This window comes from Henckelia pumila, chromosome 2 (genome assembly GCF_033568475.1).
Source record: "Henckelia pumila isolate YLH828 chromosome 2, ASM3356847v2, whole genome shotgun sequence".
NCBI lineage: Eukaryota > Viridiplantae > Streptophyta > Magnoliopsida > Lamiales > Gesneriaceae > Henckelia > Henckelia pumila.
Window position 1 is genome coordinate 177,570,094 of NC_133121.1, and position 24,800 is coordinate 177,594,893.

Sequence of the window (24,800 nt, forward strand, 5' to 3'; positions counted from 1 at the left end):
CCCGAGGGTCGACAAGGCGTTCGGGAGACGCAACGGAGTGGTGCCCAAGTTCTGGAGGCATCGACATCAAAGGGCTAACGACGGACGAAGGTATAGCTTTTGCTTCCTAAAAATATTTAGGAGTATGCAATAGTTTAGTTAAGACTTTTAGAGCACTTTAATGATATTAGTATCATTTCGCAGTGTAGTGCGGACTATAAGCGTGAACCTAGAGCTGGTAGAGCTTGCCTAGTATTTGAGGTACGAAAGTACTGTTCGAGATATCCTGACTGAGTATGCATGTATTATGTGACTGCATGATTTATATGCCATGATTATATGCTGCATACATTTGCATATTGAGCTATCTCTTTTGAGATGTCTGTTAGTAGGGTTTTACGTTTATCCTGTTAGTGGATGGACTTCCATCGAATTGGGTCCGGCGTATCCACTGGTATTTTCGGTATGTGAGACACCTCCTGAAGCGACGGCACAGCGTGCTACATACCAGGACCCGGTCTGTCTTTGTTATCTGATTCTTGACCTCTAGTCAGTAGGCGGTTTACTTGCATTCATGTATACTCATACTCTCGTGCTGAGCGTTTTATGCTCACGTCTCGTGCTTTGTATTTCTGGACACCCTATTCCATGGGGCAGGTTTGCGGTTGGATGGGGCGGGTGGATCCAAGAGGGGCTAGGCAGTGGTTGGCCAGCTGAAGCTTCGTCTAGGTTTTTATTCTGTTGTATTTGGGTTGATACAACTGTTCGATTTGGTTGTATAACTATTTGAGTATTTACATATTCTTTTCCTTGGGATTGTATATTGTTATTGTTTATTGTTTCCGCAGCTTAATTCTGGTTTACTATTTGATTAAGTTAATTGCATGCCTAAGTTCTGTTTAGTAGGTGATCTCGGTAAGGGTCACTATATCTTATCTTTCTCTAATAAATTTATAACACGTTATAAGCACGAGCGTTCTAGCTTCAAGGTAGAACTCATAAATAATTTTCATTCGTAATCTTTGTGTGGATGCTCTCGATAAAGCACAATATGTAACTTTCATATTGATGCTCTCGAAATAACACAAATATTATTATTATTATTATTTTTGCCAATAGCTTCAATGATCCGGTAGTAGCACAATATTAAAAGTTAATATTGATGTTCTCAAAGTATCTCATATTTTATGTTCATATTATGCTCCTGAAGAAGCATTAATTTTAATTTTATGTTGATGTTCTTGAAGTAACATAACATATTTTTATTGGCAATCTCGATAGATCTATGGATACAATATAAATACATAAGATTTTTAATATTCCTGAAGAATATTATCCAAAATCTTAAGTTTATCAATATTTTCGAAGAATATTGACTTTTATACACTCTTATGTTTGTGTCTTATATTGGGATATTATATTTTTTTTATGCGATTATTTTTACTTGACATTAATTGATATTTGTTTATGTGAAGATTTTTATCATTCTTAGGAAAGTTAATAAATATGATTCCATAAGTGTGATTAGATGTTTGTTAACATAATTATATATATATATATATATATATATATATATATATATATATCTCACGTATATATAATTATTTGTTAACTAATTTTATAACATTGTTTAATAAATTAATAAATAACATAATTATTTATTTTGTACTTTTTTCTACACGTATATATTCAACTTGTTATATATATATATATATATATATTATCCTTAAATTCGTTTGTTTTCTTTTTAACAGTCGCAATGGCAAACATTACAAAACTTGAATTTGAAGCTCTTGACATCAGTGGAAAAAACTATTTGTCATGGATTTTGGATGTTGAGGTTCATCTTGTTTCTAAGGATCTTGAAAATACAATAAAAGAAGAAAATAATGAATCCCCGCAGGATCTTGCAAAATCTCTTATTTTCCTTCGCCACCATCTCGATGATGGATTGAAAGCTGAGTATCTCACTCTGAAGAACACACAAGAACTTTGGAAAAATCTTAAAGAAAGGTTTGACCATCAAAGGAGTGTAGTTCTCCCAAGAGCCCGTTATGAGTGGATCCATCTTCGCCTACAATATTTCAAATTTGTAAGCGATTATAACTCCGCATTATTCAAGATTTGTTCAAAGCTCAAACTTTGTGGAGAAAATATTTCTGATCACGATCTACTTGAAAAAACTTCCTCCACCTTCTATGCTTCAAATGTGCTCCTGCAGCAGCAATATCGTGAGCGTGGATTTAAAAAGTACTCTGAGTTTATTTTCTGTCTACTAGTTGCTGAACAGAACAATGAATTACTATTGAAAAATCATCAATTACGCCCAACTGGCTCTACACCATTTCCTAAAGCAAATGAAATATCATTCCCTGAAGTGAATTTCAACTCAACTCAAAATCCCCATATTAGAAGAGGACGTAGGCGTGGTCGTGGGCATGGTCATGGGCGTGGGCGTGGCCATGGTCAAAACAAAAATTACCAGCAACATGATGTAAAGAGACAAAAAACAAACCACCAGCAGTGGAAACCGAATAATGAAGAAGAAAAATGGAGAAACATGAAAGAGTATGAAGATAAGTGTTTCAAATGCGGAACGGAAGGGCATTGGTCTCGTACCTGTCGTACTCCAAAGCATCTTGTGGATCTCTACCAAAATTCAATAAAAGGAAAGGGAAAAATAGAGACAAATTTTGCTTATGATGATGGCCCTGTTGATATAACTCACTTGGATGTCTCTGATTTCTTTTCACAACCAGACGGGAATATTGATCATTTGATTGGGGGTGGTGTGCTAGAAAAATAGAGTGATCAAGTTATGCCTTTAATGCTTTTGTGTCCCTAATATTAGTGTTTTTGGTTATCTATGTTGTTTTTCTACAATATTCAGATTTGCATTTTTGGTTTTGGTTTTGTTCAGTACAATTTTATTTTCAGTTGTAATAGTGGTTAATGATTTGAGAAATTTATTTAATATAATTTCCCTCTTATGAATATTGAAGTTGTAACTTAATCTATTATGCATTTCTTTTAGATTAATGGGAGAATACCAAGACATATGTCTAGCCGATAGTGGTACAGCTCACACCATCCTTCAAAGTAAAAGGTATTTTTTGGAATTAACATTAGCTGAAAATAATGTTATAACAATATCGGGTGCATCAAAAAATTATTGAAGGTCATGGAAAGGCAAAAATCATTCTGCTAAATGAGACAATTCTATATATTAAAAATGCACTCTACGCTAGCAAATAGTATAAATTTGCTTAGCTTTAAAGATATCCGCAGAAATGGATATCATATTGAAACATTGAATGTAAACAAGGTTGAATACCTTTGTATTACATCTATGATATGTGGTAAAAAAACATATAAAAGAAAAATTATGTGCACTCTTTTCTGGGATGTATTGCACAATAATAAAGGCAATTGAGGCAAATACAGTCACAAACAAGAAGTTTTTTGACAAGAAAACTTTCATATTATGGCACGACCGACTTGGTCACCCTGGGAGTTCAATGATGCGAAGAATAATAGATAATTCGCGTGGACATCCCTTAAAGAATCAAAAGGTTCTCATAAATGGTAACTTTTCATGTGTGGCTTGTTCACAAGGCAAACTAATTATAATGCCTTCTCCAAAGAAGATTAATGTTGAAATTCCAATATTTTTGGAAAGAATTCATGGGGATATTTGTAGGCCTATGCACCCATCATGTGGTCCATTTCGATACTTTATGGTATTGATTTTTGCATCAACTAGTTGGTCACATGTTAGTTTGCTTGCAACTCAAAATATAGCTTTTGCAAAGCTACTTGGACAAATGATTAAACTACGAGCTCAATTCTCTGACCACTCAATTAAGGCAATTCGCCTTGATAATGCTGCTGAATTTAAATCACAAGAATTTGATGACTTTTGTAGGTCAATAGGGACTTCGGTCGAGCATTCAGTAGCCCATGTTCATACACAAAATGGTCTTGCAGAATCCTTTATTAAGCGACTGCAATTAATTGCAAGACCGCTACTCATGAAAACAAAACTGCCATCTTCAGCCTGGGGTCATGATATCATACACGCTGCATCGTTGATTCGTGTAAGACCAACTAATTACCACCAATATTGACCATTGCAACTTGCATATGGTCAAGAACCTGAAGTTTCTCATATTAGAGTATTTGGTTGTGCGGTACAAGTACCTATCCCACCTACACAACGAACCAAAATGGGTCCCCAACGTAGACTTGGAATTTATGTGGGATATGAGTCACCGTCTATCATTAGATATTTGGAACCCTTAACAGGCGACTTGTTTACTGCAAGATTTGTAGATTGCCATTTTGATGAAACAAATTTTCCAACATTGGGTGGAGCAAAATTGTATCCTGAAGAACAACGAAAAATATTTTGGAATGAGAAAACATTATCTCATTACGATCCCAGAAACAATCAATGTGAGCAAGAAGTTGAAAGAATCATTGACTTGCAAAGAATTGCAAATCAATTACCTGATGCTTTTGTTAATACAAAAAATGTAACAAAGTCACACATACAAGTAGAAAATACCCCAGTGAAGATCGATGTCCCTGCAGGACCATATAATACTTTACCCGCAAATGAATCTAAAATACACCAGAAGCGTGGCCGACCAATTGGTTCAAATGATACAGTATCCAGAAAAAGAAAGGTACAAGAAAAACAAGGTTTGAAAACTCCAAAAGAAGAAACCTTACATCAAAATGAAACAGATGTGGATAACGTGATCCATGAAGAATCACAACCACATGAAAATATTGAGACTTCAACAAATTATTTGATATCTCGTAAAATATGGGATCGCAGAAATACGAACATCGATAATGTGTTCGCACTTAGCATGGCTCTTGATATTATGCAAGGTATTGATGATCCCGAATCACAATCTGTTAAAGATTGTCAACAAAGAAATGACTGGCCAAAATGGAAGGAAGCAATACAAGCTGAATTAGATTCTATAGAAAAACTTAAAGTATTTGGACCCGTAGTTCAAACACCCAAAAATGTAATCCCCGTAGGATACAAATGGGTGTTTGTACGAAAAAGAAATGAAATGGCGAAATTGTAAGATACAAAGCCAGACTTGTAGCCCAAGGTTTTTCTCAAAAACCTGGAATTGATTACGAGGAAACATATTCACCTGTAATGGATACCACCACTTTTCGATTCTTGATTAGTTTGGCTGTATCAGAAAATTTGGATATGCGACTTATGGATGTGGTCACTGCATATTTATATGGTTCACTTGATAGCGACATATACATGAAAATTCCTGAAGGATTTAAACCATCAGAATCAAGTGATACAAATCCCAAGACCATGTTCTCAATTAAATTGCAAAAATCGTTGCATGGATTAAAACAATATGGGCGAATGTGGTACAATCGCCTTAGAAAATATTTACTACAAGAAGGTTACACAAATAATACTATTTGCCCATGCGTTTTTACAAAAAATATGGATGAGGGTTTTGCAATCGTGGCAGTGTATGTCGATGATCTAAATCTTATAAGAACTCCCGAAGAGCTCACTAAAACTGCCAATTATTTAAAAAGTAAATTTGAGATGAAAGATTTGGGAAAAACAAAGTTTTGTCTCGGATTGCAAATCGAACATTTATCAGAAGGAATATTTGTTCATCAATCTTCATACATAGAGAAAATATTAAAACGCGTTTACATGGACAAATCACATCCATTAGCATCACCAATGGTCGTACGATCACTTGACACTAATAAAGATCCTTTTCGTCCACTTGAAGATGGAGAAAATATCATTGGTCCTGAAGTACCATATCTTAGTGCAATTGGTGCATTGTCATACCTTGCAAATTGTACTCGACCAGATATATCATTTTCTGTCAACCTTCTAGCAAGATATAGTTCTTCTCCAACCCGAAGACATTGGAATGGTGTAAAGCATATATTTCGTTACCTTCGTGGTACAACTGACATGGGATTATTTTATTCGAAAAAATCAAATTTCTCTTTAATAGGATATGCAGATGCAGGCTATCATTCAGATCCGCATAAAGCCAAATCCCAAACGGGTTATGTGTTTACACGAGGGGACACCGCTATTTCATGGAAGTCAACAAAGCAAACTTTGACAACGACATCATCAAATCACTCTGAGATCATTGCAATGCATGAAGCAAGTCGAGAATGTATATGGTTGATATCTATAACCCAACATATTCAAGAATCATGCGGACTACCAACAACGAAAGATAGCCCGACGACTATTTTTGAAGATAATGCTGCTTGCATTGCACAACTAAAAGGAGGGTATATCAAAGGCGATCGAATGAAACACATTTCACCAAAGTTTTTCTACATGCACGAACTTCAACAGAAAGGTGATATTGATGTCTAACAAATCCGTTCAAATGACAATGTAGCTGATTTATTCACAAAGGCATTACCGACATCAACATTCAAGAAATTGGTGCGAAAGATAGGGATGCATCAATTAAAAGATATTCGGTGATTGAAATCAGGGGGAGTATCAATTGTTGTACTCTTTTTTCTTCGTTCAGGTTTTTTCCACTGAGTTTTACTGACAAGGTTTTAACGAGGCAACATTGGACTCTCCATCAATCATCTAAGGGGGAGTGTTATATATAGATGTAATATAGTTGATTGATTTGATTGTAATTTTCCTTTTCTACACTAATCCCTCTACCATATAAATAGAGGTGTTTAGTTCATATATTATACACTCATCTTTTCTATTATATTCTCTCTTGTCTTTTATTCTCTCATCTTTCTCTACTAAATTTATAACAAATAATATGTTTTTACAATTTTACATGATTTTCTATAAAGAGGGAAAACTAACTCTCAAGAATTATTACTAAATATATTATATTTGTATCTCCCAAAATCTTTTTTTCGGAAATTATCCCCACTAATCACGGATCGAGGGTAACTTTAAAGGTGATTGCCGCAAAATAATACTCTTTTTTAGTGCCGAAATATTAATCTTCTATAAATATTTGATATTTTGATTAATTCAGGATTATGTATATTGTGAGTTAGTCTCATGGATCTTTATCGATGAGATAGTCTACGGATCTTTATCTGTGAAACGGGTCAACCTTCCTCGTATTTAAAATAAGAGTAACACTCTTATGAGACGGTTTCATTCGTGAGACGGGTCAACCCTACTCATATTTATAATAATAAATAATACTTTTGGCATAAAATATAGGCAAAAACTCCTATGAAACGGTCTCAAGGGTCATTTTTTTGAGACGAATCTCTTATATGAGTTATCCATTAAAAAGTATTACATTTTATGCCAAAAATATTACTTATCATTATAAATATAGTAGAATTGACCGTCTCACAGATGATACCGTCTCACAGGAGTGTTACTCTAAAATATAATAGTTTTTAATGGATAACCCATATAAGAGATCTGTCTCAAAAAAATGACCCTTGAGACCGTCTCATATGATTTTTTGTCTTAAAATAAAAATTTAAATTTTTATCATAAAAAATAGTATTTTGTCATGAGTAACTCAAATAGGATATCCGTCTTATAAAATTGACGCATGAGATCGTTTCACAAAAATTTTGGTGTTAATTTAATTGAAAAGTTCAACTTGATTATTCTCCATGAAATAAGAGCAAGCCGCAGCTAGAAAACTATTCAACCTCAAATCTTGTGTTGAGGCCCATTCCATCTTTACTTGGGTTGAATACATTTTTTCTTAAAAATTAGACTTGAAAAAATATTTTTGGGGAAAAGACTCAGTTAGTTTTATATGTTTGATTTTTTTTTCGGTTTGGTGCCCTCATTGGAATTTTGCTGCGTCAAAATGGTGTAAAACATTGGAGTTGCCCTAAAGATGATGTATCAAACAAAGTAGTGTGATTACAGTCGAACTATTTCAATGCTACAACTTCTCCGTATAATGTATGTATTTATTGGCGTAATTTGTTGGAATCTTGTCAAATGTATATATTGGTGTAATTTGTTGGAATCTTGTCAATTATGATAGGTTAGATTTACCATGGGATCTTATAATTGTATTCAAATCAATGACTTTTTTATTTAAATAATTTTTTCATATATTTATTTTAGTTTATTCGAAATATATAATCTTGATTCCACATCTACATGCCTTTACGTTACTAGCGATATACTTAGAAGACCCGATGTATGTCGATTGTCGAATAATCATCATTTTGATACTATATATATTTATGTTTCAAACTAATCAATTTAAATATATTTAAAAATTTACGAGGAGAAATCATATTTAATTTAATAAGTTCACAAAGTAAAAAGAATATTCTAAACGGATATCAAAATTTCGATTCATACACATTCATTATCAAAATTTCAAAATCAATAAACAATTCTATATCAAGAATATAATATTTAGTGTTTAAAGAATTTTTAGAGGAAAAAATTATTTTTGAAATCTAATTAAACAACCAGTCGACGCGAGCCACCATAAACCTCGGACATACATGCCACAGTTACATCTCAAACCGACAAGTCGATGCTTATATATATGTTTTGAAAGAGTTTCATTGGATAAACTTCGACGACTCTTATCTCATTGTTCCTTGTAGAAATCTACAACGTAACCTTACCTTGTATCTCGATCCAATATCCTATATCGAAAAAAAAAAAGAAGAAATTTTTGGCAGGCATCGAATAAATATTTTTATTTAAATTTTTTTTATTAATTAAAATAAATCCTAGAAAATGAAATGATAAAGGCTGCCTGAAATTTGGGCAGGACTCATGTACATTAATTGACGGCATGTGAACAACTTGCACACAAATCAAAGTCGGTAGCAGCATGTTTCACGTAGGAAGTTAATTAAGTCGATGGGATAGATTGTAGAATTTTGAAAATCTAATTTTTTTTTCAAAAAAATAATAATAAATATAATAAAACCGCCGATACAATATTTATCGTTTGTCATTTTATCAAAATTTACTTATAATCACTATGTAGTTTCAATATTTTAAAATATATAATAAAACAAGTGCCATGTTTTTCTCATTAGCATGCATATTAATATAGACAATTATTATTTGAGTATCTCTTATATAAGATAATCTAATGGATCTTTATCCGTTACGAAAGTCTACCAGAACCATATTTATTTATTTTTTAAATATTTCGATTTGAATAATAGATTTTTTTAATAAAATTAACTCATGAAACTATCTTATAGGAATTGTTGTGTTATTACTTCTATCATCGATGTTCTCAAATTAAATATCCTAATTACATTTCTTAAACCAATATTTTATCTAAAATAACGCTGAACAACTCTATTGAAGATTTTACTTTCAGTAATACTTAAAAGAACACGTTGAATGAATTATTTATTTTAAAACAACTTCATAAATAAAAAAAAAATGTTTTTTATCAAATTAATTTCACATATTTAAATTAGTAAAATAATTATATCAAATAAGTTATCCTTAAATATGTTATGTTTTTAAACAATGCAAGCGATATATGATCTTATACACAAACATATCAAATCTCACGAAGAGCAACACAACATATCTTACATCCTCCTTGCCCAAGGCTCAATCTCTTTCACCAAGGTATCGAAATCGAGTTTACAATCATTAATCCTCACAAATCAATGTGGCAATTATCACAATACACATGCCAAGAATTCAATAGGAGATACAAAACACTCAACTAAGCTACACTCTCGCAGCTGTTAAAAGATAAAAGAGAATGATCGTAGCTCGCATGTGATCGATTGTATGCGTGCATATGTCTTTTCCTCTTATATGCATAAGTCATAACTGCCTACATTGTGTTGAGATCAAGTATCTGTTAGGTTAGTTACATGAGCTTTGATCCCTTTATATTACTAAATTCAATGTAATATAATTTGTATAATATATATTATAAAAGAGAAGACACGTGCGACGCACAGGGGCGGTCCAAAGAAAAATGAGGCTCAGAGCGAAGATTAGAGGAAGAGTTTCTTACATTAATTTTTTTTTAAAAAAAAGTTGATATTTACACTCCATTTTTTGTTATTTGTACTATATTTGTAAATAAATTTTCACTTCATTCTACATATGAATTTGCGTGTAGGTAACACAAAATAGAGTGTAAATATCAAATTCCATTTAAAAAATCAAATATAATCGAGCTATATGAAATTATCATCATATTTTGTGAATATAATTATGATCCCGAAAAAAAAATCACATTGAACTATTAAAACTCACAATTTAAGTGCTAATTTAATTTAAAAGCAGTTAATTTAGTCATTAAAGATAAATTAAATAAAAGTCCCAATTTTCAAAATTAAGTATCGAAATTTGTACCTTCAATCCATAATTTTCAATCACGACATGAAATTAACTATAAATATTAAAATATAACATTAAATTAAAAATAAATTGAACGATTCATAAGCCAAATTTTAACGCACACAAAGGTTAAGAGAAAATTGGTCGAACATCAAGTTATAAAAATCAATGCCAAGAACGTGTGTTAGAAATTCAAGATCTAAGTTTCGGTGTTTGAAAAATTACTTAAGTCATCAATTGAAGAAGAAGATCAATTGAAGAAGCAGAAGAAACAAGGAGCAGATCAATTGAAGATTAGCTCAACAACCAAGGAGCTTTTGTGCTAAAAGACAAAAGACATTAAATGAAGATTTGAACGTTACTAACAAAGAACCAGAAAGTCAAGATCTGAGAACAAATTAAGGAGACTTGTGAGACACCTTAACAGATACTTTCTGAAGGCTATAAATACAAGAGACAAGCAAGAAAAGACAGAGTGAGCTAGATCAAAGAAAATAACACACGATCAGAAATTTAAGAGCTTCAAATAGCAATCAGATCAGATTAATCAAGCACACACTTAGCATCATATAAGATCAAGTGAGGATCATCTGTGTTGAGTTTATTCAGTTGTAAGATTGTACCAGATCAATTGAGTGTTCTGTAAAACACTACCTTTGTAACAAGGATCAGTGGAGGGCTGAGTTCTTGAGTGTCTAGGAGTTCTGAGATTAGGCAGCAGTGTAAGTCCAATTTTGGATCGGGTCTGTGCAAATTACTTGTGTAGATCAAAGTCTTCTAGAAGAGAGTGAATCCTTCCGAGGTGGAAGAAGGGGTGACGTAGGAGATTGAGCTCCGAACATCCAGAAACAATTCACCATGTTATTTCTTATCTGTCAAACACATTCACCCACCTCACAAATTCAACCAAGCCATTTGATCTGCGTTCGATCTGTTAGTCAATCTCTTCCGCACTGATTGATTAACATAGACACACGAGAAAGACAAGAGTTCATTTACTAACCCATCTGAACTCCATACAGTTGAGAAAGACATTTTCGATCCTAACAAGTGGTATCAGAGCGAGGTTTTTTCTCGTCTCTGAACATATTCAAATGGCAGCATTTATTGAGATTTCTAAAAGCTTCTGGTACACCACTATGGACAACTGCACTGTCAAAACTATTGAGACATGCTCCACTGCTAAGGATCTTTGGCAGTAGTTAATCAAACTTGGAACAGATGAGGAAGCTGAGCAGATCAGGAGTCCAATGATTGAAGATCTTAAATAACTCTGCTGCTCAGATAGTTCCAGATCAAATGATGAAGAAAGCACAAGTCAACCAATTCATTCATCTGACTTTCTCGAACGTTGCTCAACTGAACCAATCGCTTTTATTGAAGAATCTTGTTGTTCAGTGAGCACATCAAGTTCTGATGACAAAGATGAAGATAGCTGCCTCATGGCCAAAAGTGACCAACCATATATCAGCAATCAATCATCAGATCAACTCTTCTCCAGTGAACAGGTATTTGATTTCAACTCAGATGAATTTACACGAGAAGATTTAGCAAATGCATTACATGACATGAGTAATGAGTATCAACGACTATGCTTAGCATTGGAGGAAGTTAAGGCCAAGCAAAATGATCTGTCGGACTGCTCAACTGAACCCAATTGGGAAACATCAGTTGAGAAAATTAGTCTAGAAGCAGAGATTGCCAAGCTTAATACTGAAAATGATAAGCTACTAGTGGAAAGTCAGCAGTTAAAGTCAGAAAACTTAAAACTTACTGAACTGATAACCACGTGGAATAAGTCATCTATTTTTTTGACTGAGATGCAAGAGTCACAAAAGTCTTTTGGAGACAAGACAGGTCTCGGCTTTGATGACAAGGACTGCAGATCAACTGAGAAAAGTACTCAATCCTGTCTGGACAAGAACACTTCAAATTATGTGAAATTTGTCAAGTCCAGCACGATATATGAAAATATAGAACCTGATAATCATGTCAGTTCACCAATATCTCAACCAAAAACTCTTTACAATCGAGGATTGGGATATGTGAAACCAGAGAGTTCTAACTCAAGCCGGATCAAAAATAGACCAGTTCGTTCTGGATATGGTCAAGCAAGACAAGACTCTATGAAGGTACAACATAGATCACCTTATTTCAAAAATAGATCCGTTCAAAAGAGATATTGGAGACCTAACTTGTACAATAAATCTAGACAGACATATCCAATGCACAAACGACACAATGCATATCATATTTATCATTCACATACATATCATTAGCACACACGGCACAATATACAAACTTTATGGGACACTTTCAATGATTGACCTGTTAGATTAATCAAAGTTTGGGTTCCTAAAGGACTAATCCATTGAGGACCCACATAAGATATGGGTACCATAGCATATTTGTTTTGTATTTGCAGGTGACAAGTACTGAGAAGAATTGAGAAAGGAATTACAGTACAGCAAACTTCAGAAATTTATTGAGGATGTTATAAACAATTATATCCAATCTCCACCGTTCATAATGAAATTTAAGATGTTTTAAAGTCGCTGTCCAAATTTCAGCTTGATCCGACGACTAGATTGTGAGATATGATTTTTTGAAATTGTCGCTCAGCAGAACAAGAAAGTAGTGCCCCTTTCTAGCGCGATAACGCCCCTTGCTAGCGCTACTAGCACCCCTTAGAAGCGCGATAGCGCTCCTAGCGCTCCTTGGAAGCGTGATAGCGCTTCAGTAGCGCTCCTCCAAAGCGCGATAGCGCTGTTGCTACGAAGAGCATGCGAACCCGCACCAGTCTTGGAGACAAGATGAAGAACTGTGAAAAATAAAAGATCGATGGGATTTCATCTACATATAAAAGAGATTTTGAAGATCACAAGAACACACCACACAACACAAAATCTGGAGAGAAACGCAACAGATTGAGGGGGAATGAATATTCTATCTGGCATCTTAATTGAAGAAGAAACCAGATCAGTCGAAAAGAAGAATAGAAGAACTGAGCAAAGCAGATCAATGTATCCAAAAGGAGCCAGATCAACTTGGCGGTAACATATCAACTCAAAGATATAGAGCAAGAGATAAGAACCCAGATAAGTTGGAGCAGATCATATCAGACGAAAGATACCAGACCAGATCAAAGATCAACAAGACCAAATCAAAGTTCAATCAGATCAAACAAGATCAATCGAATCAGAAAAGATCAAAGTTTGAACCAGACCAGATCAAAGATAAACCAGACAAGATCAAAATTTGACCAAGAACAGATTAGCTGAGCTCCAAAAACAGTTAAAAAGGACCAGTTCAATATCACCAGAAAAGATCAGGCAACCAGATCAATCAATTCATCCAAGTGAACACTTCATTTGGAATCACCTTTTAAGGGGGAACAGATTCAAAGAAAGTGAGAGCAGATCAAAGAACGACTAAAAAGAAAGACTAAAAAAGGGAAAGATTATCAATTGATGCGATTGTCAAACAGATAGAAAATGACAGATAAATTGCTTACTTTTATCAAACACCAAAAAGGGGGAAATTGTTAGGAATTCAAGATCTAAGTTTCGGTGTTTGAAAAATTACTTAAGTCATCAATTGAAGAAGCAGATCAATTGAAAAAGCAGATCAATTGAAGAAGTAGAAGAAACAAGGAGCAGATCAATTGAAGATTAGCTCAACAACCAAGGAGCTTTTGTGCTAAAAGACAAAAGACATTAAATGAAGATTTGAACGTTACTAACAAAGAACCAGAAAGTCAAGATCTGAGAACAAATTAAGGAGACTTGTGAGACACCTTAACAGATACTTTCTGAAGGCTATAAATACAAGAGACAAGCAAGAAAAGACAGAGTGAGCTAGATCAAAGAAAATAACACACGATCAGAAATTTAAGAGCTTCAAATAGCAATCAGATCAGATTAATCAAGCACACACTTAGCATCATATAAGATCAAGTGAGGATCATCTGTGTTGAGTTTATTCAGTTGTAAGATTGTACCAGATCAATTGAGTGTTCTGTAAAACACTACCTTTGTAACAAGGATCAGTGGAGGGCTGAGTTCTTGAGTGTCTAGGAGTTCTGAGATTAGGCAGCAGTGTAAGTCCAATTTTGGATCGGGTCTGTGCAAATTACTTGTGTAGATCAAAGTCTTCTATAAAAGAGTGAATCCTTCCGAGGTGGAAGAAGGGGTGACGTAGGAGATTGAGCTCCGAACATCCAGAAACAATTCACCATGTTATTTCTTATCTGTCAAACACATTCACCCACCTCACAAATTCAACCAAGCCATTTGATCTGCGTTCGATCTGTTAGTCAATCTCTTCCGCACTGATTGATTAACATAGACACATGAGAAAGACAAGAGTTCATTTACTAACCCATCTGAACTCCATACAGTTGAGAAAGACATTTTCGATCCTAACAACGTGAAAAGTGATGGTCAACGACAAACAACGTCAAATTGAGAGGTGATGAACGAAGCGACAACTGAACATATTAATTTGGGTGATAGCTTTGTTGTTGACGATATATAAATATTTTTCGATTTTTTAATAGCTACTATAATATAATAAAAATTAATTGAAGTACATTAGTACATAATATTTATAATATAAATCTATAATAATTTTTTAAAAAAATTTTTGGGGCCCCACTGGGCATGCGCCCTGGGGCAGGGCCGCCCCTGGCGACGCACGTGAAAACACATTTCTATTGAGAGTTAAATAAATAAGTTGAAAAGATATTAGTTTGCAGTAAATTAATGATTCTCGTGTTATTTTAGTCAATAATACTAAATTCAATGTAATATAATTTGTATAATATATATTACAAAATGCGTGCAAATGATCTTTGTTCAAAAAAAATTTTGTGTTGCAAATCTGAATGGAGTTATAATTGTTGAAAACATATTAATGATCGATCTTATAATTTTGTATAAATTAGATATTGAAAAAATATAAAATATAATTTGAGACGTCTGGGGCTGATAAGAGGGTGAGAGTGATCGTCAATTCCATGCAAGAGGTTGCACGGACAACGAGCAGCTCCTGGAAGGCTTATAAACGAAGGGAGACATGAATGAACCGATCTCATACTGGAATTAGAGGAGAGCTTAAAAGATTTGATAGATACTACTCATATCAAGAAGATATCTCTTCTTTTTCGGGAGCTCGTCGCATAAGAAATTTAAAGTTAATTGTGCTAAAATTGGGGCAATTTTGGGATGGGCGACCCTTGAGAAGTTTCTCTGGCTGAGGAGTGAGGACATAAGCACGCTAAAATGATTCATATTTATACAGTTGGACAGTCGTTGAATCTGGAGCATTATATAATTGATATCATAACAGTGTTACTAAAATAAAATTCAAGAGAAGAACAAAGATCCATAGTGTCGACTACTTATTTTACAACTGATGATTTATGAAAACGAAACATATAATATAGATAATAAATTCTAAACATTAATTAAATTATCGTGTCGAATTTTCTTTTCTTTATATTTTGAAGTTTTATTTTTTTCATGATTTTTTTACTTTGTCGTCTGCATTTTTTTTTATTGAAAGAAACAATATTATCATCATATTCAATAACAATTATTGTGATTTTGTCGTCATCATCAATCATTTGTATTTTCATATCATGATTCTTTGATTCTTATTTGGACAACCGTTTTTTTAATGTTGAAAATATTTTTTTTGTAATAGCCGTAGCAATAAATTCATTATCTCCAATATATATTTTTGTGTTATTATCGTCTTTTATTTCTTGTATGTCAATATCAAATGATCGATGCATTTGTGGACGTCCTCTTTTTTCCTATCTCTAGCTCTTATAAAAATATTATTTCGTTAGTTATAATTTAACCCCAATAAAGTAATTGTTATAATTCTAGTTTTTACAACGAGGAAAAATATATGTATTCAATTATATACATATATAGTTAAATTTAATAATAAATTTATAAGGCTTTAAAAAATATTATTTGGTCTTCTTTTTTATATAAAGAAATATAGATAAAGATAAATATTCACGAAGTATTTAAAAGAATTATATCTCTTCTACTATATCCAATAATGCACATATCATTTTCATGAAATGTAATTAACCGACAAACCTTCCTTACGACATCAATCTTGGTAACACACAATTTAATTATTTAACTTTGTTATTTTAATTCGTCATTTTAAAATAATTAATTTTAATTTATTTCAAATAAAATATATTAACATTAGGTCCGTAAACAAAAATTAAGTTTATTGGAAAAATCTTCACTTTATTTACAAGTAAATAAAATAAAATAATTTCGGTATTTCAATATTCTACAAATTAAGTTTTTTTGAAAAACTTAATCTTATTTCATTTCCATGCAAAAAACCAATAAATTTTAGAATTTCAATATTATCAAATTAATATTTTCGTGGAAAAAAATTGTACAATTTATCTGCAAATAAATAAAAACCAAAGAAAATTTTAAAATTTCAATCTTTTTGGAAATTCGATCCTTATCTAGTATGCACGTAGTTTGAAAATTTTGAACTCATCATAAAAATTAATTTTACAAAAACGTCATCACCGAATATCTCAAATATATATATAAATAATCTTGATTCCCTGCACCCCAAGGGTGCAGAGATTTTGTGAGCGGCCACTAAAATCCGATACCTGGTTTTAGTGGTGCAAAAAACAGAAAACAAAAACAACTAAAATCCGGTATCGGAATTTGAAATTTCAATATTCTCAAATTAAGATTTTTGTGGAAAAAATTTGTTCAATTTGTCTACAAACAAATAACTAAAGAATTTTGGAATTTTAATATTTTTAAAATTCGATTATATTATCTAGTATACACGCATTTTGACAATTTTGACATAATCATAATCCGAATATCTAAAATACATATAAACAAAGGATAAAGTTGATAATACACAACATAAAGCTTTGATCTTACTTCACACTTTTAAAATAGGTACAACAGATTGGACCTTTTAATTAGTATATTTTATTATTGATGATGGTGACGATGATAATTATGATGGTGGTGGTGGTGACGTAGTACAAATCTCTTGATCACGTTTTAGGTAATTTTTCCTGATCTCTAAGTATAATTCGTACTATAAATACATAAATTTGATAATTATATGAATAGACCCCCCAATTAAAATTTGAAATGGATTGTTTGCGTGCACGTTGCTAATTCTTTGCAAGTCATTAATTTAATACTCAGAATTAAATAATTATTTTTATGCTTAATTAAGCTACATATATCCTACAACTAATGACTAGATAATGATTCTATTGATTTATGCATTAATGTTGATCTAGATCATGTAATAATTTCAAGAGTAAGACATATACGAGTCACATGGACATAAATATTTATTAACTAGACCCAATCATGATTCTCTTCTCTTTTTTAGTTGGAGACGAGGTTTGTTAAAATTGAATCTTAGACTCGACGATGATCTTGTCTCAAATAAAAGATCTTAATATCATGCATGATTTATATAATATATATATATATATATATATATATATATGCTCATAAGATAAGATAATTAAATGATGTGTATGTAATACGAGTGATAAAAAAATACATCAGGTGTAAGGTAATTTATTTAAGATAATTCATGTTATGAAGTTTAGTATATAAGTTAAATGTAGCTAGATCATGTAATCAACGATTATTTTATCAATCACACAAAACCGTACCAAGTGTTGAAGACATACTAAATTTTTTTCCCTCCAAAATACACTTCTCCATAATATTTAGTTTTTACTTTTTACATGCAAACAATTTCCTTGTTAAAATTACAAAAAAAAAAAAAAAAAAAAAAAAAAAAAAAAAAACCTCTAACGTGTCTGTAGACATAGAAAAAAATTACTTCATATCATGAAATTTTATATACAAAAATTATCTTTCATATTAAAAATTAATGGAAGTACTTACATTGTCCATCAAGATTAGTGTTGGATTTGGGATCAATTAAATTTAATTCCTATTTTGGTTATTTCTAATAAGTAATAAAAGATAAAGTATTCCTAATAATTTGTGATAGGATAGTTAACTTTCACTATTTCGTTAAAGCGAAAATGAATTAAGAGACAAACTTTGATCTAAACTATAATTGGCAAAGAGAGAAGCTTTTGTTTTAAGCTACAATCGAATCAGAATTAAAACAATTAAAATTATAATCAATCATAATTCACCAGCACGGTTCGGAAGTTGATTTATTTTTATTTTTATTGTCATAATCCCCTTGGAAAGAGAAACTATCAAAATCGTTGTGTAAGTTGATTTATTTTTATTTTGATTATCGATAATGTAAATATTCAATTATAATATTGTATACAACGATATTTATAACAATTATATCGTGAAGTTTTGTTATTATATCGCGAAAGTTTGTATCCAATTTATCTTGATATTATGATAAATGAATTATATTGAATTTTTTGTGTAGTACAAATTTCATTGTACTTGTAGAATTACTCAACTATTAATAGAAGGATTTGTATATTGAGTCAATTTTTTTTCCTAGCTAATATTAGGAAAATTGCGAAGATGGTGGAAAAGAAATGAGAGTTTCAGTACATTTGTATGGTTAGCAAGTTGAAAGAATTGTTTTTTTTGCAATCAAAGAGGGTAAATAAGATCTTACCTATACAGATACGGTCTCAACCCAAATTCAAGATTTGCGATTTATCAATACATGTAGGGTCTATAGTGGACCCCACAAATATCGATAAATCTATACCCTTAAATACATCATTGAAGTAGTGCCAGTAAAGGTATGATGAAATTATCCATCAAAGAGTGAGAACAAAAAGTTAATGACAATCCAAACATGAATTTTTAAAACTAATTACTATGCAAAATTTTGTATGAGTATGTCTCTTGTGAGACGGTCTCACGGATCTTTATCCACGAGATATGTTGTAACGCCCCGATTTTATCTTAATTGACTTTATTTGAGATAATTAGAGATTCCAGAGTTCAAGAGCCGACTTGATTTTTATCAGGGTCCTTTTTGCAAATTTTGGATTTTTCAGGGACTAAAACGCAAATATGGAGTTTTATATATTATCTTGAGGCTTTGTGTAGTGACCCAACCCGGATCCACTAACTAATCAGAGTTATAGTAAAAGCGCACGCAATAAAAGCTTAAAGTGTAAAGTGCGGATAATTAAAATACAACAAATCTAATCGGCAGAATACAACCGACGCCACCACAAGTGTATAAGTACTGTTATACAACCAAATCGAAGGTTCAGGGTAAATAAATCCCTACCCTCTACAACCTCGCACTCTCCAAAGCTCAATCCTGCTGAGAACTGCCTGGACCGTCCAGCCTCAAACCTGCCCCGCCACAAGGTACACAATACCCAAACACAGGGGCGTGAGCTAGAACGCTCAATACGAAGCAATGATATAAATACAAATATGCGCACATAGATGATTTAAAACTCAAGTGAAAATACTTGCTCAAGGCACCGAGAATATATAGTACCGGCTAGAGAGCTACTCCGCGGGGTACTCGTATACTCCATATCAGGGCTGAGCCAACCCCATCCTAACCCGAATCCAAAATAGGATACAAAACCCAAATGGAAACTGTCATACCTGACTCGAGTCCAATATGAGATCACTGTTCCCTATGGAGACTGTCAATGACTCACGTCTCTCCGGATGCAGTCACACGTAAAATCATGTATGTGCTAAGACGGTAAACATGCTAAAACATGATAAAACATATAGCACATACTCATGCAACATACAAGCAAATATATCATGTCGGCTATCTCGGTCAGTACTTACGTACCTCTAATACTGCTGGTCAAACCTAGCTCCACTGACCTAGACTTCAAGCCTACAAGTCCAGTCTACTGCTACTACAATGCAAATATTCATGCATCAACAATTAAGTTCTAAAAGCCTTAACTAAGCTAAAGCATACTCCTAAATATTTTTAGGATGCCAAAGCTATACTTGCGTCCGTCGATATCCCTTTGCTGTCGATAGCCTCAAAACTAGGTCATAGCTCCGCGACGACGTCTAGATCACTAAGCCACTTCCGGATTCCCCGTAGGACGCCTAGATCTTCCTAGATCTGAGTTAGAAGGCCTAGGAATCAGAGAGAAGAGAGGAAAAGGTGCACTTGAAAATGAAATCTCGTCCCCCTATTTATAGACGAAGTTCGGAGCCTCCGAACCCGGTTTGGACTGTCCGAACACGATCGGAACCTCCGATCGCACCTTCGGAGCTTCCGATCGCTCAATATTACGTCATCCATGACGTCACCTTGCTGACGTAAGCGATGACGTGTGCCCTGGTCCAGATCGGAGCTTCCGATCTTGCCGACGGAGCGTCCGATCTCGATCGGAGCCTCCAATCCTAGCACGGAACTTCCGATCCACTTCGGATCGTCCGAACTCGCCATCGGACCGTCCGATCCTGCTGAACCAATTCAACTAATACGAGTGTTCTGAATCCATTTCTGAAGTCCGTTATCCTAACAGGAACTCACTTAATTACATTTTACTTAATCTAAACATGATCACGTGATTAATTACTTATTAATCACTAATTAGAAATGCGGGTTACTACATTATCCCCCACATAAGAAATTTCGTCCTCGAAATTTAAGTCTTAGAGGAAAACATAAATAGCCAACCAAATGTTCTTTATTACAACTGAACAAGTACAAACTCAAAATAACTCGGGGTTCTCGGCTAACATCCGGCTCTCCAACTCCCAAGTAGCTTCCTCTGTACCTCTGCGCTGCCACTGTACCATAACCAATGGTATGCGCTTGTTACGAAGTACCTTGTCCTTCCTGTCAAGAATCCGTAGGGGTTTCTCCACATACGTAGATCCCGATCTACCTTTACCTCGGTCGGATGCAAGATATGCGACTCGTCCGCCAGATACTGCCTCAACAAGGACATGCGGAACACATCGTGGATCTCCGAAAAATCGGGTGGCAAAGCCAGACGATAAGCCACATCCCCAACCTTCTCGAGAATCTCGAAAGGACCAACAAATCTAGGTGTCAGCTTATCCTTGCGACCAAACCTCATCACCTTCCGGAAAGGTGACACACGCAAGAAAACATACTCCCCTACCTCAAAATGAAGTGGCCTGCGGTGAGTGTTCGCGTAACTAGCCTGTCGATCCTGGGCTGCCTTAACCCTGCGTCGTATCAACTCTACTGCATCAATCATCTGCTGAATCATCTAAGGACCCTCAACCTGACGCTCACCAATCTCGTCCCAAAACAAAGGTGTACGACAACGGCGTCCATAAAGAGCCTCAAATGGTGCCATGTCAATGCTGCGATGAAAACTATTGTTGTAGGCGAACTCCATCAAGGGTAAATGATCATGCCACGCTGGACCAAAATCCATCACCGCCGCGTGAAGCATATCCTCTAGAGTGCGAATAGTACACTCAGACTGTCCGTCCGTCTCTGGATGATAAGCCGTACTCAAGCTCAAGGTAGTACCAAGGGCTCGCTGGAAACTACCCCAAAACCTCGAAGTAAATCTCGGATCTCTATCGTTGACAATGCTCAACGGAATCCCATGCAATCGCACAATCTCCCGCACATACAATTGCGTCATCCTATCAAAGGTGTAATCGTGGTTATAGGAAAAAAAATGCACTGACTTCGACAACCGATCCACGACAACCCAAATAGCATCACAATTCCTGGAAGACATAGGCAAGTGGGTGACAAAGTCCATCGTCACATGCTCCCACTTCCATTCAGGAATCTCTAAGCTGTGAAGTAACCCTCCGGGTCGTCTAAACTCTGCCTTGACTTGTTGACACACAAGGCATTGGGATATGAACTGATAAACACTGCGCTTCATCCCTTTCCACCAAAATCGAGTACGAAGATCCTTATACATTTTCATGCTGCCTGGATGTACAGAGAATCGACTGCGGTGAGCTTGTGATAAGATCTCATCCCTCAAAGTAGAGTCATCAGGTACCACAACTCGACCAGAAAGACACAACAGACCGTCTCCCTGCAAATGGAAACCAGAAGTATTAACACTCTCAGCCAGCCGGGCTAACTTCTGAGTCTTCAGATCAGAATTCTGAGCTTCTCGGATTCGTCTGTATAGCGCTGGCTCTGCAAGCACAGAAGAGACACGAATCCCTTGTTGTTCTTTCTTATGACGGAATGTGAATCCCAAAGAACAACACTCCTCCACTGCCTTCGAAACCGAACTGGTACGAAGGAAACTCACATAAACCTTGCGACTAAGCGCATCAGCAACAGGATTTGAAGAACCTGGATGGTACTTGATCTAACAATCGTAATTCTTCAACAGATCCATCCAACGACGCTGCCGCATGTTCAACTCAGCCTGAGTGAACAGATACTTCAAACTCTTATGATCGGTGAAGATCTCAAATCGTTCTCCGTACAAATAGTGACGCCATATCTTAAGAGAAAGACCATGGCTGCAAGCTCTAAATCATGTACGGGATAGTTCTCCTCGTGAGTCTTCAGCTGTCTAGAGGCATAAGCAATCACGTGGCTATTCTGAGTCAACACGCACCCCAAACCCTGGAGAGAAGCATCAGTGAAGACTACAAAACCACCTGATCCAGACGGTAAAGCAAGAACTGGAGCTGTCGTCAAACGACGTCTCAACTCAAGAAAACTGTCTTCACAAGCATCAGACCAAACGAAAGAAACGTCTTTCTTCGTCAACTGAGTCAAAGGCTTAGCTATCTGAGAGAAATTCTTCACAAAACGACGATAGTATCCTGCTAAACCAAGGAAACTACGAATCTCAGAAGCTGTAGTCGGACGTGACCAATTCAAAATAGCCTCTGTCTTGCTAGGATCAACAGATACGCCCTCCTGAGAAATGACATGACCAAGGAACACAACTCGGTCAATCCAGAAGTCATACTTACTCAGCTTCGCGTACAACTGTCTCTCCCTCAAGACTTGCAGTACAGTATAGAGATGGTAGGCATGCTCATCCATGCTGCGAGAATACACCAAAATGTCATCGATGAACACCACCACGAACTTATCCAGAAAGTCGCGGAAAAATCTGTTCATCAGATCCATAAAAACAGCTGGAGCATTCGTCAAACCAAACGGCATCACTAGAAACTCATATTGTCCATACCGCGTACGAAATGCTGTCTTAGGAACATCCTCTTGTCGAACTCGCAATTGATGATACCCAGACCGAAGATCAATCTTCGAATAGACAGAAGTACCCTGCAACTGATCAAAGAGATCATCTATCCGTGGAAGAGGATACTTATTCTTCACTGTCACCTGATTCAACTGATGGTAGTCAATACACAACCGCATCGACCCATCCTTCTTCTTGACAAAAAGTACTGGGGCTCCCCATGGCGAAACACTAGGTCGAATATAACCCTTATCAAAAAGATCTTGCAGTTGCTTCTGCAGCTCTTTCATTTCTGACGGTGCCAATCGGTAAGGAGTTCTGGAAATCGGTGCAGTCTCTGGCACTAACTCAATGCCAAACTCAATCTCCCTTACTGGTGGAAAACCTGGAATTTCCTCCGGAAACACATCTGGAAAGTCACAAACCACTGGTATCTCTCGGATATCTGGCTCTCCTAAGGATGCGTCAATGGCGTAGATAAGGTAGCCTTCCCCGCCAGACTCTAAAGCACGCCGGGCCTTCAGAGCTGAAACCACTGGCATCGGGGGTCGCGCTCCCTCACCATAAAAATACCATGACTCATCATCCTCTGGACGAAACTGAACAAACCTCTGATATCAATCTACTATCGCTCGGTAGGTAGTCAATAGATCTATCCCAATGATGCAATCGAAATCCTCCATCGCTAAAATCATCAGGTTAGCACTAATCGGATGTCCCTCGAAATCCAAAACACAACCCACAACTAGACGCTTGGCTAAAACCTCGCTCCCCATAGGAGTAGAAATCACTAGCAACACGTCTAAAGGAATAAACGGCAATCTATACTTCTTAGCAAAATGTGATGAGACAAAAGAATGTGATGCACCGGTATCAATTAAAACATATGCAGGAAAACCACATAAACTACAGATACCTGCAATCATCCGATCATTGTCAGCCTCTGCCTGCTCCTGGTTAAGCGCAAAGACCTGACCCTGGGCACGTGGCCTCAAAGAAGAATGACCCCGAGAAGGAGTTTGAGTAGGCTATCTTTGAGACTGCTGCGGCTGTTGGCGCTGCTGCGAATACTGCTGCTGGAAAGGTGGCTGCTGGTACTGAGGTGGCTGAACAGATGCCTGAGAACCTCCGGAACCACTCGCCGCTCCAACCAGCATAGGACAATCTCTCTTCATGTGACCCTCCTGACCACACTGGAAACATGCACTGGTCGATCGACCACACTGCCCTGGCGGATGTCTGCGTCGGCACTGACGACAACGGTTCGGCCTTTGACCACCAAAGTTATGCACTCCACCA

The 24,800-nt window shown here is 35.3% G+C and overlaps 1 protein-coding gene across 1 annotated transcript; it reads left to right on the forward strand.

Annotated features, from left to right (window-relative positions):
• The first annotated feature begins 1,738 nt into the window (after positions 1-1,738).
• LOC140879027 (uncharacterized) lies at positions 1,739-2,785 on the forward strand. Its single transcript, XM_073282661.1, has one exon. The coding sequence runs from the start codon at positions 1,739-1,741 to the stop codon at positions 2,783-2,785; it is 1,047 nt and encodes a 348-aa protein (XP_073138762.1).
• The last annotated feature ends 22,015 nt before the right edge of the window (positions 2,786-24,800 follow it).

Coding starts and splice junctions, on each gene's coding strand:
- LOC140879027 (XM_073282661.1), top strand. CDS start 1,739: ATGGCAAACATTACAAAACTTGAATTTGAAGCTCTTGACATCAGTGGA.